Source organism: Hemibagrus wyckioides, linkage group LG11 (assembly GCF_019097595.1).
Source record: "Hemibagrus wyckioides isolate EC202008001 linkage group LG11, SWU_Hwy_1.0, whole genome shotgun sequence".
Taxonomy (NCBI): domain Eukaryota; kingdom Metazoa; phylum Chordata; class Actinopteri; order Siluriformes; family Bagridae; genus Hemibagrus; species Hemibagrus wyckioides.
In genome coordinates, this window is record NC_080720.1 from 19888322 (window position 1) to 19902711 (window position 14390).

A 14390-nucleotide genomic window follows, 5' to 3' on the forward strand; every position below is an offset into this window, starting at 1 on the left:
TAGCGAGCAAGCAGAGGCAGTGTGAAGCGCTAGGCAATGTTCTGAGAAACTTTATGTCCTGAAATGAATGTGGATGTTACTTTGATACATACCACCTACCTAAACATTGCTGCAAATCAAGTACACCTCTTCATGGCAACGGTATTCCTGAATGTCACTGGTCTCTTTCTGCAGGATGATGCCAGACACTCTAAATATTCAGGAATGGTTGGAGAGACATGACAAACCAAGTGGTGTTTTGTCTCTTTATCATATAATATGAAATTTAATATGTTACTTCATCTCCTCATTATTTAAAAAATAACATAGGTTAGCAAATACAATCATTTTTTTAAGAAGGTTATAAAATTGTCACTATTATTATATTAAACACATTTATGATGAATATGTATAAGATGCACTACAGTAACAAAATAAACTTCTGTACATTTGTGTAATCATGTCCCAAATGGCTGAGTAATTTGGCTCAGGTCTTAAAATACAGTAAGTGGAGAGAGGAAGGGATATAATGGATTTATTACTGGATGGATGAAACACACACAACTATAGCTAAATGCTCTCTTAACTGATTTATGTGCATTAAATTGTGCTTTTATGAAGCATATTATGAAGCAGTGGAATAAATTAGGAAGCAGTGGAATAAAGTAGACTGGACTTGACTTGGGAAATATAACTTTTATAACTTGACTTTTTACTTAACAAACATTTCTCAGCTTGCAGAGATTTTTTTTTACATTTGTGCATTCATATAATTTTAGAGAGAGAGATGGTGTTTTTTTAGTCATGTAATATTCTGCTACTGCAATACATCATAAATGTTACATTTTTTCTACTGTGATATTTACGGCTTAAAATATTGGCTAAAAATTAGAAAAGTATTAAATATTATCAACTGAACAATGATATTTCTGTTACTGCTGTAAGAAAGTAACTAAATAATGTTAGCTCTTGCTATATACTTGATGTACTTAATGTATTGTGATCATATTTTTTTTATACAATCTTAGTATATGTTGATGATATGATGACATTGGAGAATTTGGTTTTGTGTCATGAATTTGTATTCTACAAATAAAAGACCTAATCTAATGAAAATATGCAAAGCAAATGACAAAAGATGTCAATAAAATCAGGCATTTTTCATGCCTCTTTAGAATATGAAAGAAATCGTTTTCCTTCACACGTATTTACCAGATGAACTAAGGGTATGAAGCCTTTATTATCACCACACAAACATTACAGTGGAATTATTTTCTTCACATATCCCAGCTGAGGAAGTTGGGGTCAGAGGACAGGGGCAGCTATGATACAGTGCTCTATGGAGCAGAGAGGTCCTTGCTCAATTGCCCAGGAGTGGAGCTTGGTGGTGCTAGGGTTTGAAACCCAATCCTCTAGATCAACAACCCAGGGCCTTAACCACTTGAGCCACCACTGCCCCAGATAAGAGTTTTAGAGTGAGAGTGATTTACGATTAAATTATTCATGGCAAGAAGGCAATATATGTTCCAAGATATATATATATATATATATATGAATTCACACACACACACACACAAACACACACAAACAAAGTAAGAACTTCAGTAGGGGTCAAGGTCTTAATTAAGAGGGTCAGAATCCCCCAAACACCCGTTATTTGCCCCCAGGGGTGGGTCACATGATTCAGAATTGTTTTTTCGGCGCACGAAAATCATTTCTTCTCACATGAGATTGGTTAATTAGGATGAGACGCATATTAAACTCTCCATTTAAGTGTCCAAGCACAAGCATTCATACGGAGACAGATGATTACCCAGGCGCACAGAGAGTAGACTATGACAAATATTTGCCCAAACCCGATGAAGCGTGGTCGTGTATTTACACAGCGAAGAGATAAGGTTGCGCTAATCGCAAGAGCCAGAGCGCATCAAGCGAACCGCGTCACCTTCCGTGTGTTTATTTATAAAACGGAGGGCAAGGGCACTTCCTCGGTCTATGCGGGGTCATGCGGTGCCCGTAACGTGAATCCACAAATGAATAGTTGGCTCGTGCTCTCGAACTCTCTCACTCTTTCTTTTTTTTTTTGCAAGCCCTGTTTTCTGATTGGTCCCGTGTCTAACAGTGACAAACACCACTAGTATATATATTGTAACACAAGTCATGCATTTAAGACAAAAAGCAGCTCAAGCATAACTTTTAACGCACGAGCTAAAAGTGAGACAGTAAAAGACCAAGGCTACGATGAGAGCACAGATTCAGAAAGCTCCAGCACAGCTCCTGGAGGTGCTGAAGAAGAAGTCGGTGGGGCTGCAACACTGCAAGCCAACATCCTCGGTGTGTGTGCTGGACTCGAAAGATGCTGCGCCTTGCCCTGAACACACTTTCCAGTCCATGCCAGGTCCAAAAAACTGGCCCCTGCTGGGGAACCTGATTGACATCCTGCGTAGAGGTGGCTTAGAAAAGCAACACCAGACAGTGGTAACTATTATTATTATTATTATTATTATTATTATTATTATTACAATTAAATTAGATTTTTTTTAATATTGTTTAAGTATTTAGAATATATATTTGACTTGTTTAGCATTTTTAACAATGGACATTGTAACAAAGCAGCTTAACAGAAATATATTTTACTATATAATAATAATAATAATAATAATAATAATAATAATAATAATAATTATTATTATTATTATTATTATTAGTAGTAGTAGTAGTAGTAGTAGTAGTAGTAGTAGTAATAGTAGTAGTAGTAGTAGTATTTCAATTAAATTCGATTTTTAAATAATATATATTGTTTAAGTATTTAAAAATATATTTGATTTGTTTGGCATTTTTAATCGGAACAAAGCAGCTTAACAGAAATATATTTTAGTGTATTATTATTATTATTATTATTATTATTATTATTATTATTATTATTATTATTTACACATTCATTATAATAACTGTGTGCTGATCATTGTTTTGTCGTTTTTTGTTTGTTTTTGTTTTTGCCCATTTTTTCTTTGTTTTTCTCACTTTAGATGGATTACCATAAGAAATTTGGCAAAATCTATCGGATGAAAACTGGCTCGTTTGAATCAGTGAACATTGGGGCGCCTTGCTTGCTGGAAGCTCTGTACAGGAAGGAGGGCAACTATCCCCAGAGACTGGAAATTAAACCATGGAAGGCATACAGAGATATGCGGGACGAAGCTTACGGACTTCTTATCCTGTAAATAATTTCCAGCATCCTAATTCTCTCTCTCTCGCTCTCTCTCTCTCTCTCTCTCTCTCTCTCTCTCTCTCTTTTAACTGATATGACTATTGAATTGCAACTGAAAAATTGATTTATTTGTTTGTAATCACGTCTTCCTCTGTTTTGCAGAGAAGGAAAGGACTGGCAGAGAGTGAGAAGCACATTTCAGCAGAAATTTATGAAACCAACCGAAGTTGTGAAACTCGATGGGAAAATTAATGAGGTTTGTGTGTTATGCGAACAAATAAGAAATATTCATGATCCATATTTTAAATGTCACTTTTAATCAAGTACTTATACTGTTTCTTTCCCTTCTTTAAAGGTTTTAGCCGATTTCCTTAACAGGATTGGAGATGTTCGTGTGAACGGGAAGATAAATGACTTATACTTTGAGCTGAATAAATGGTCCTTTGAAAGTGAGTTCATATTTTATTTCATATTTAGCTATACATACTTTCTCAGTATATTTTCAGCTCATCCAATGCTAGCTTATTTATTTTAATAATAATGTGTTCAAAATATTTTGATATATATATATATATATATATATATATATATATATATATATATATATATATGTATATATATATATACATAAATTCTAATATTATTAATGACATATTACTTCTCTCTTGCAGCTATTTGTTATGTGCTTTATGACAAACGATTTGGGATTTTGCAAGAAAACGCCAATGAGGAGGCAACTGACTTTATCACAGCGATAAAAACGGTATGCCGGTTATCTCATTAACACAATGTAGTTTATCTGTACATTTCAGCAACTCAAACACTAGGATAACCTTTTCTCAGCCTCTGTTTGTCTGATGTGTAGTTTGCCAGTCCTTTACACAGTTCACAGAGGTTATGTTACAGGCCTGGGTGTTATGTCACATTTTGTGTTTATGGGAACTGTAGCATGAGTCAGGCATATATCAGCTTCTCTGTCTGTAACACATATTGCTTTCTTAGTTATAGTTTTTCCACCAGACCAATGCAAAATAGCCATAACATCCAGAATCATACTTAATCTATACCAGAAATCCTGTCATTACATGTTTATCTATTTTGTTATCACTTTCACTAACCTGTGCCATTTTTCTGATTGACAGATGATGAACATGTTTGGCAAGATGATGGTGACTCCAGTAAGTCTCCATAAGAGTCTGAACACAAAGACATGGCAAGATCACACAGCTGCTTGGGACCGTATTTTTAACATAGGTACAAATAATTCTATAATACAGCACATTTCCTGCCAGGTACTGAGATATAAACTTGTTGATCCTGCCTTCCATTTTTAGGGACTACTGTTGACCAATGTTCACACATTGTTCTAGTTCCAGAGTTTGTGAGTGGGAGGGGACAGTGTGAGTTGTAGTAAACTGCATGACCTAAGTGCAGTGGGAATGCAGCCAAATATTTGTAGTAGAGGGAACAGGGAGGCAGGCCAGGGAGAGGGTGGAGACATAAAATTGTATACCCATAGTACTGCTGCTGGGCTGATATGCATTTACCAACCACAATCTAAGAGCAGCATTAAAATTGTGCAAGCTGAAACAAGACATTATTTTCATAAAATTGATTCAGCAATTAATTAGACACATAAAATCTTTTGTTTTTGTTTTTTTTCAGCCAAAATCTACATTGACAAGAAGTTGAAGAGACACTCAAGTGGAGAAACCGATGGCTTCCTTAGTGATATCTACCATAACTGTCCCCTCACCAAGAAGGAGATGTATGCAGCTATAACTGAGCTCCAGATTGGGGGTGTTGAGACAGTGAGTATGAAAACATTCAAAAACAGGAAACATAATCAGACCTACAAACTTTGAACTTAAATAAACTTTAAGCAATTTTTATGTGACATTTTTCTCATCTATATTTATTTGTAAATAACATTTATGAGATCATAATTTTTCAAATAATCTCGCATAATCCTAAAATCTTCATAAATGTTCTTGTATTCAAGCTTGTTTTGAATACTCTCTTCCTGTAAAATCAGTCCGATAAATATATATGATCTGAGCAGTGTATGCAATTTGTTGCAGAAATGTCATCAAGCACTCGGTTTATAATGACAAAACAAACTATCCTCTGTTCCCTATCCAGACTGCCAACAGTGCGTTATGGGCTATTTTCAACCTCTCACGGAACCCCCATGCTCAGGACAAGCTGTTGAAGGAGATCAAAGAAGTGGTGCCCCCTGGACAGGTTCCATGTGCTGAGCATATTAAGAACATGCCATATCTTAAGGCATGTCTGAAGGAATCCATGAGGTGGGATATGTTCTTCATCACTCTCATCATCATGAGAAGATACTAAGATATATATCCACAAAATTATAACCTGTGCGGAATGAGTATAGTTTGTTGTTAAACTACAAGCTGCTGGATTATAAATTACTGGTTATATATTACTAAGGTTACTAAAATAAACTCTAGTATGGTTAGAAAAATAAACTCAATAATATTGTTGATTATTAAGCATTCTCATTTCAAATTGGCAAAATTCAAATTGTAACAAATGGCTTTTTATGCTATATTGCTATATGGTTAAAAAAATAATCTTAAAAATCTTAAGACCCCTTATGATTTAATTTTAAATAGCCTTAAATGGACCTACAATGTATTTCATAATATATACATCTTTTCTAAATACAAACAATTATACCTTATGTATGGATGACAGATATGAACTGTTTTGCTAAAATATCAGTCTAGTTTAATTTGCTAATCTAAACTGACAAGAGTCAAAAGCCAGGAGGGAAATATCCTTTGTTCTCAGATTTGGTCCTGGGAGTTTTTACTAGTAAAAACTAATCACACTAACCCAATGCTTTGACAGTCAAGTCATGAGACAGAAAGAAATGTTCTTAAACATTAAGCAAGGATAATACTTCCACATGGTTCTAGGAATGTTGTTTTGTGGGATTATCATACCATGACTTATATTCAGTTATGCATACAATTCCATAATGTGGCTCATACATGTCAGCTTATGTCACATTTTCTTTCTTTTTTTTATGTAAACAGACTTTCACCCTCTATCCCCTTTACAAGCCGAACTTTGGACAGAGACACTGTGCTTGGGGAATACAGTTTGCCTAAAGGGGTAAGAGCCTTACTGCTAATGTTATTTCTGCATTGCCACCTACAGACTGATTTCCATCATTACAAATACCTCTAATTTAACTTTGTAAGGCCTTAAAGTTGTGTTTACTTTCCTTTAATAAAATATAAACTTTATAATATCACCTAATATTTAAATGAAAGTTTGTCAAATTAAAAATTTTGTTCAATTTCAGACAGTTCTGATGATTAACACCCAGGCACTGGGGTCTAATGAGGAGTACTTTGACAATGGGAAACAGTTCATTCCAGAACGCTGGCTGGAGAAAAAAACCTCTATCAATCCATTTGCCCACGTACCTTTTGGCATCGGCAAGAGGATGTGCATTGGGCGGCGCCTGGCTGAGCTACAGATACAGCTTGCTCTATGCTGGGTAAGATCACACCGCTGATTTCACCAGAATAAATAGTAAATCAAATCTTATTGTGCTAACATTAATGGTTTGGTGCTTCTATGCTCTTTTCCCCCCACAGTTAGTTCGTGATTATAAGATCATAGCAACAGATTATGAGCCAGTAGAAGCCATACATACCGGAACACTTGTGCCCAATCGTGAACTTCCTGTGGGTTTCATCCGTCGATAAGGTAAGCACAAGGCTAGACAAAAATGTATATTTATTCACACCATAATAGAAAGATGAAATCAGGTAAAATTCCTCATATCATTAATATTATACATGTTTTTTTCTTCTTTTTGCAGACTGTCAGTCAGTATCATATAGAAACAGAAAACTCCATAGCCTTCTGAATTCAGTATTCAAGAGGCTTGATTTTGCTGCTACTCTGCTGCTAAAGATGCTAGAATGTATTGATCTGATTACTTAAGATATACCTCATGTAATTAATCTTATATTGTATCTGTTTAGGATAGACATCAATGTACATACAGTATATTCCATGTGACATTGTATTCTAACATCATATTACTCACTACCTATTAGTTTAGAGGACCAAACTGAGTCATTAAAATATTGGTTTTGTAATAATGGTGTCATCCTACCTAAAAGAATTCTTTTGTAAAAGAATTTAAAACATTATATTATCTGTACACCAAAATTATTCAATGTACTATAGCCTTACTAAGTGTAAAACTGTATAAACTGTGTAAAATGTGGAGCGTCTGCAAATAGTGGTCTTAAATATGTTGTATATAGATTAAATATGTATATTACAAAGTTAATAATATTTTATAACAATTTGCAGTGTTACCAGTATGTATATTTTTAAATGTATCTGTAACATATTTGGGAAATAAATCATTTCTAAATATATACAAAAATGCTGTGATGAGTGGTGTGAGTACATAATTCACTTCTAATACACATTTACTCATGGTCTGATATTCAGTGTTACACTCAAGACAGAGTAAAGTAACCATTCAAATGCAACCATCCACCATTCAACCACCAATAATGCGATTACTCTACCATGATGTAGTTCAATCTAAGACACAAACTGAGTAACATTACTTATTTATTTAGCAAAAACTGATGTGAATATAGCAACGTAGTTTTTGAATTAAAATTGAGGTATTGCATAAGGTAGACACTGAAGCCAGTCTTAAGGCAGTGTTTCCTTACCAAGCAGACTGTTAAACTCCAACAGGAAGAACCACATTCATCAACAGTATGTTGCTTTGGCATCTGCAAAGAGGATATGTGTCTGCTACACCACTATAAATTATAAGTTGATTTTAGTAGAGCCATATAATTTCCATTGTACAATTCTTTGATTTGACATCCCCTTCAGGGTGACGCCAGATACTAGGATTATACATAATTTCTCTTCTACAGCTGTATGCTGTAAAGTCAAACAGTAGCAAGTGCGTCAAGAGTGTGCTCAGTATGAGTCCTGACATAAGCACATGAGAGACTATATTATTACAGAATCAGTTCATCAGTGCAAATGTACATTATCCATGTGAGATTATCCACTAAAACAAGGTTGAGTCTTAATGAAATGTTTTTAGGAAGTAGAATTCATTTAGTTATCTATTTGGGACCATCCACAACAGCATAAGTGTAGACACAACAGTATACAGTATGTGTAGAAGCTTCAAGCAGTAGACCATACAGGTTAATAAGTGGTGCCTGAGCAATAGCCTTGGCTTTGTGACTATGACACTGGGACATCACCCAATTGCTCTGCTACAGGTGCTCTAATGCCAGTGTTGGGGACTTACTATGTTTGTGTAAGGCACCCAATATGTACTCTATAAAGTGTAGTATTTAACATCTTTCACTCAAGGTTGGCTATGAGAAAAAAATCATTGCTTCTTGTTGGAGGATTTCAGGCAGATTCGATGAGGCTAGACTCCAATTTCTGTACAAAATACACTGTGAAACTGTGAACACTGACAAGTCATCATGACCATTGGTTTTTTAGAGATTTCTCTTTTTATATACAGTATTTTCACCCTCCATACTCCCCATGACCTAGACAAAGACAGCATTTTACAGAAATGACTTCATGGCCCTGGAAGATGCTGATCTTCAGGACCCTGGATAGCAGCTGTCCCAGCTCTAGCATTGTTGATGTGACCAGAGAATGGTACATAAACAAAGTCTAAAATAGTAGATCTTGAAGAGTAGGTTATAATGACTTATAGTGTTCAGGAGTGAAGAACATTATCAAAGGAGTTAGAGACATTAAATCTGGTCCTATTTCATGGCATGGTATTCTCATGCTATCATAAACCAGACGTTGTAAGCTTCTGGCTGTACCCACTGACCCTGTAATTCACCCTCACATTCAGAAAATGATGGCACAAAAAACTCAGTGAAAACAAGAGCAGCAGAATATGGTATTTCCTTTTTTTTGACAAAAGAAGGGTCCCTGGAAAAAGAAAGGCTGTTGTTTTGAGGTCCCCAGAGACTCATGCTTACAGTTACACAAGGGAAATGTTGGCAACCTAACTTTATGTGAATAATCAACCTGAAAAATAATATTGTATAGTGAAGTGAAGAGACGCCCCTTTCTTGTGGGACCTCATCCTTGGGGCCATCTGGTTCCCTTGGCTTTGAATCTGGCCTCTCTGATAGATCAAACTCTGATTTTATAGAGAAACTGGTCAAATCAATGGCAAATTAATTTGATTGACAAGGACATGGCACAAGGCAGCAACACTAAAGGTGCATAAAACAAATTTTAACCAACTGGTCTTTCCATCAAACATTTATGGATTTTGGTTAATAAAGTCACAGTATACTGGGTATCACAGTAGGCAGGTACTACCTACTATTGTTAGATCTGACAAAAAAGAGCCAGGTCAAAACATCCAACCAAGCCTTTTTTGTTTAAAGATAATATGCACAGGTAGATCAAGATGTCTTTGTTCTAAATTAACTGGTGGCATATCCATTTATTTTGATAAAAGTTAATGGCCTCTTTTTATCCAGGCCTCAATAAACCCAGTCCAGGGTGGCCAAGATTTCAGCTTTAATATAAAGGAGAAATGCCAAAAGGCTTTAAAGAGTAATGCTAATCTTTTTTCATGGTCTCAGTGGTAAGTGGTAAGTGACACTTTGCCACATTATCACCTCCTTCTAGCCACTGTTCTGGACACTGGGCAGCGCTGGCAACAGTGACTAGCAATAAAAAAAAAAGTGGACTGGAGACAGACCTTGTCATGTCAGGTGCTATGGATTCAGAATGATGCACAAGCTATCTGAGAAATCTCTTCGAAGAAGGCACATAGTTAAATGCAGTCACAATGTCTCATCTATCTCTGTTGCATACTGTGCTTTAATACATAGGGTAAAGTGACAACAGAGGAGATTATGTAATGATGACTTGGTAGTTCCTAAATAGAAGATAAGACTTTAGAAATTGTTTTAAATGTTATCCATAATTTGGTTTCAGGTAGGTATTTTTATTAAATAGATAAATTACTAATAAAAAACACACTGACATATTATATTTGTATTAATCATCAAACACCAATGGCATTTATAACAGAACAGAACTGAGAATGTAAGCTAATTCATTCATTGGGCAAATTTTATGTTCCTTAATAAATAAACACCAAAACATACAAGGTTATACTGTTTATATTTAAAACCACACTAGAGTTCAAGGACAATGAGTGTGTGTGTGTATGCTCAAATATGTGCTTTTTGCCTATGGGAGGAGGGAGGGCTATCAGCTGACACTGCACAGACACAGATTCAATGTCATCATGTTCAGGTATTTCACAACATTTGAACCTGTTGCTTTGACAGAAAAATACACAAAAACATTGCCAATGATATAACACCTGCTACTGTAACTTTGGCCCTGGTTTCTCAACATCTCTTTGCTCTGAACACACACAAGTGTCATTCACCTTGGAGATGTGTGTATTCTAAGTCAAAACAATCTGCACTGAGTCAACAGCAGCATCCAATAACGTGAAAGGCAAATTAATGCTATTATTGCTACTTATTATTATAACAGAATAATAGTAAGAGTATAAATAGATTTTGCCTCAATTTAAACCAAGCAGCTTTGTGTATTAAATAACATTATTATTATTCCCTATTTAAAATTTCAGTCTTACATTAATTGGTCATTTTAAAGCAGTCATCTTAGATTTTTTATAAACCCTACTATGTAATGCTTTAACTTTTTTTTCTTATCACTGTATCTGCAAAAGCTGACCACTTAGGGTGAAAAAATAAGTATTCTGAGAAGACCATGGGGAGGTTGCTATGGAGCAAATGGAGCAAAATAGTAATAGTTAAACGACTAATAGTAAATACGTATACACATGCATGACTATTACTCAACTATTTCCATAGTGGTTGCATTATACAGCCAGTACATTTTCTCTAGATCTCTTTATCTAGTCACACATTTAAATTACAATATTCATATAGCTGTACTTATGCTGGAAATGCTGCTGGAAATTACATCAGTTTTAGTCCACCTAAATTTATTAAAACAAATAAACAAACAAAAAAGAGAGAAAGTGTCCTTTCTAGTAGTTTCTTTTACTAAAAGAGACACTGGTTTACTGTAAAAAAGACATATGTAGAACATTAATCAAATTTCTTGAGTATGAGAATTGATAGCAATAGCAAATGTAGCTCAAAAAGGCAAAGGTTTGCAATGAGAAAATGTAGAAGTGTAGTGTAGAACCAGGACATGATGAGGAACTTCCTCTCTGCTGGCAGGGAAATGTCTCTACGGGTAAATCCAAGCCATTCCTTTATTGTTGTCAGCCCTTAGGTCTGGGAGCAAATTGGTATGGATGCTCATGGTGAAAGTCCAAAATTAACAAATGATCTATAATGCCTTCAGATATGTAAGGCCCAGGAAGCTGCGCTTGACCATAAGCTTCCAGATACAGCATACGCCAGTGTTTCACATCTTGAATCAAACAGATTCCATACAATGTATACTGGTGCACCTGTTGATGACAGGCACACCTGATGGACCTCCAGACCAAAGAAACAGTGGTGGTTGGTTCCCTAATACACCCTGAAATGCAATGGGTTAGGGATGTGCTCCAGTCCTATTAGCTAGTTGCACAATAAGATCTAAGAAACCCTTCAATCTCAAGGTTTAATATTCAACTAGACCATTTGATTTTCCAATGATGACATAAACTGTGAAAGCACAGGTAGGGTGCTATTATGTTGTCACAGGATTGCTCTTGTGGAGCTCTGTAAAGCATCAACCTATAAGACAAATATAATGATGGATTTGATGAAGAATGGGATTACTGGTGATATTGAATGCACTCATGGCTGCTTCATTCCGCATAAGATCATTGGGCTTTCTGCTGAGCAGGAATTTGAGGAAGTAGTTTATACAAGGTCACAAATATTAGGAATCATTGCAGCTCTTTATGCTTGAGTTTAAAGCCTTGATGAGACTGCTTCAATGCTTCAGCATATAAATTTCCAATCTAAATTTCCAGTTTAACATACAGATGATTCTCTGGGAGCTTTTTCAAGGAGCTCACAACATGCATCACATTCTCAGGAGGAGGTGTGCATGATGATTTTCTGGATGACTAAGTGCTTAAGGAACTCATAAACTACCACACGGATTTTGAGAAGACTTGGTTATCAGTCTAGTGATCTTACATTATAGAGCAAACCTGTGTGCATGATTAGAGAGATAGTGATTGACATGATCTTACCACTATCTGAGGTAGTATAGTGTAGAACCAGCCAGTGATGAAGAGCTGAAACTACAGGATTGCATGAACTCTGCTGGCAGGAAAAAGGAACGTTATACCCTATCTAGACCTATTACATTTTATCATCTTTGTCATCTAGCATACTTCAATGATAGTTCAAAATGGTGGGTTTTAATAAAAAAAAAAAGTAAAGATAATAGATACAGTGCAATATTTAAATATTTAAATAAAGTATAAATTTGGAGACTGGGCTTAAACTGGTAGCACATGATCTGAATCAATCAATTTCCTCTTTTAAGTTAATTCTTTTTAAATTGTTTGGCAGGCTTAGGATAGCAGATCCGTGCACAGCACCATAGTATAATCTTATGATGGTACAAGCAATTCCCTAAATGGAAAACCTTGTAGAGACACTAATGGTGAATCACATAGGCAGAAACTCTCCAGATAATTTAAACAAAATTTAGTACGTAATTTATAAAAACATAGTACGTAATTTATACTAGCTCGATAGCTTGTCTCAGAAATTTTCCTGGATAGTAAACTATGAACTATGTCCTAAAAAAACATTGTGGGGTGTACTGTATTTTGTCACATATGGGGGCCCATGTGCCGTGATTACACAGCATGCAGAGTAGGAGTAGGCTTTTCTGGGTATAACTAAACCCAGCTCAGCAATTACAGAGACAGAAACTTTGTGGTGCAATAGGTTATAAGGGCAGTTCTAGAGTTTTTAATGGTGGGTCAAGGACCAGCTGAGGAAATATATGTGCAGTTTTCTCGTACAAATAAAACAAACAACCATTACAGTAGAAAGAAACAATTATCTCAACATTAGCCAACACAATTCTCATGTGCAAAACAAAATCAGTGCAATATCCAAATAGATGAAACCATTGCAATACATCACCCCTTACACAGATTTATTGTAAATAAAACTGCAAACCTATCTGATGTAGGGGCATTGCCTGTCAATTCTGTCTTTCGAGTAATTTTGTAAACACATTTGTTTCCTGCAAAGTGGAACATTTTTACTTGGCATCTTGACATCTTTCCTGATTGGCTGTTTTTGTTTTTTTTTCTATTCCACCCATGAGTCTCACAGTGACACAGCCAAAAGTCACAGGTTGTTTATTGACAGGGAAAAGTTACTTAATGTTAATGGAAGATTGCTAATAATTTTGTCTTTTATGTGATTAGTACAAGAAAAATGAACAGTTTGCATTCAGGTTTGAACTAGAAAACTGAAACATAAAAGCATTAGTCAATTTTAAATAATCTTTGTTTAAAATAAGTACTACATTTTGAAGGGAAAACAAGCTCATGTGCATGGGCAAATTCCAGAACATATTAAACAGCATTGTGCTAACTCAGGTATTATTTATTTATGTATTAAACTTAACTGCAGATTTAAACATGAAGGACTACTTTCCTCATATTTATTCCCAGCAATAATCAATGAGGATTTGTATTATTAACTAATTTGTTAACTCTTGTATTAAACCTTACATACTGTTCATATTCCATGCGTTCACAGCAAAATTTAAAAATAGCCTATCTGATGTTAACAAACAGATTATTAATCCTTAATCACTGTTTCAGGGAGCAGGGATAATGTATCTTTTAGGTTTTACATCATTTGTTTTTGGATAAAAACATCTACTATCACACAATGTGATGCCCTGTTTTACCTAAGAAACGAAACATAACAGCCATAATGATTTTAATATATTTTATTGCAAGTAAAATGGGCAAACGCATTCTAGAACTGTGGGGATTTATTATATAACCGTGTACAACCATTACAACGTGAAACACTGTCCTCATTGAAATAACATAAAAACATCCTCATAAATACTATCTATAATTATCAATATTAATTCAGCATTAACACTTAGAACACAAATATAA

At 35.1% G+C, this 14390-nt stretch overlaps 1 protein-coding gene across 1 annotated transcript; it reads left to right on the top strand.

The window, feature by feature from the left end:
* Positions 1–2005: 2005 nt before the first annotated feature.
* LOC131361201 (1,25-dihydroxyvitamin D(3) 24-hydroxylase, mitochondrial) lies at positions 2006–7598 on the top strand. The gene is made up of 12 exons (XM_058402179.1): positions 2006–2457; positions 3009–3199; positions 3353–3446; positions 3546–3639; positions 3862–3953; positions 4333–4444; positions 4856–5001; positions 5333–5499; positions 6256–6334; positions 6528–6725; positions 6826–6937; positions 7053–7598. Exons 1-11 carry the CDS (start codon positions 2221–2223, stop codon positions 6934–6936), a joined length of 1521 nt encoding a protein of 506 aa, XP_058258162.1. The 5' UTR covers positions 2006–2220; the 3' UTR covers position 6937; positions 7053–7598.
* The last annotated feature ends 6792 nt before the right edge of the window (positions 7599–14390 follow it).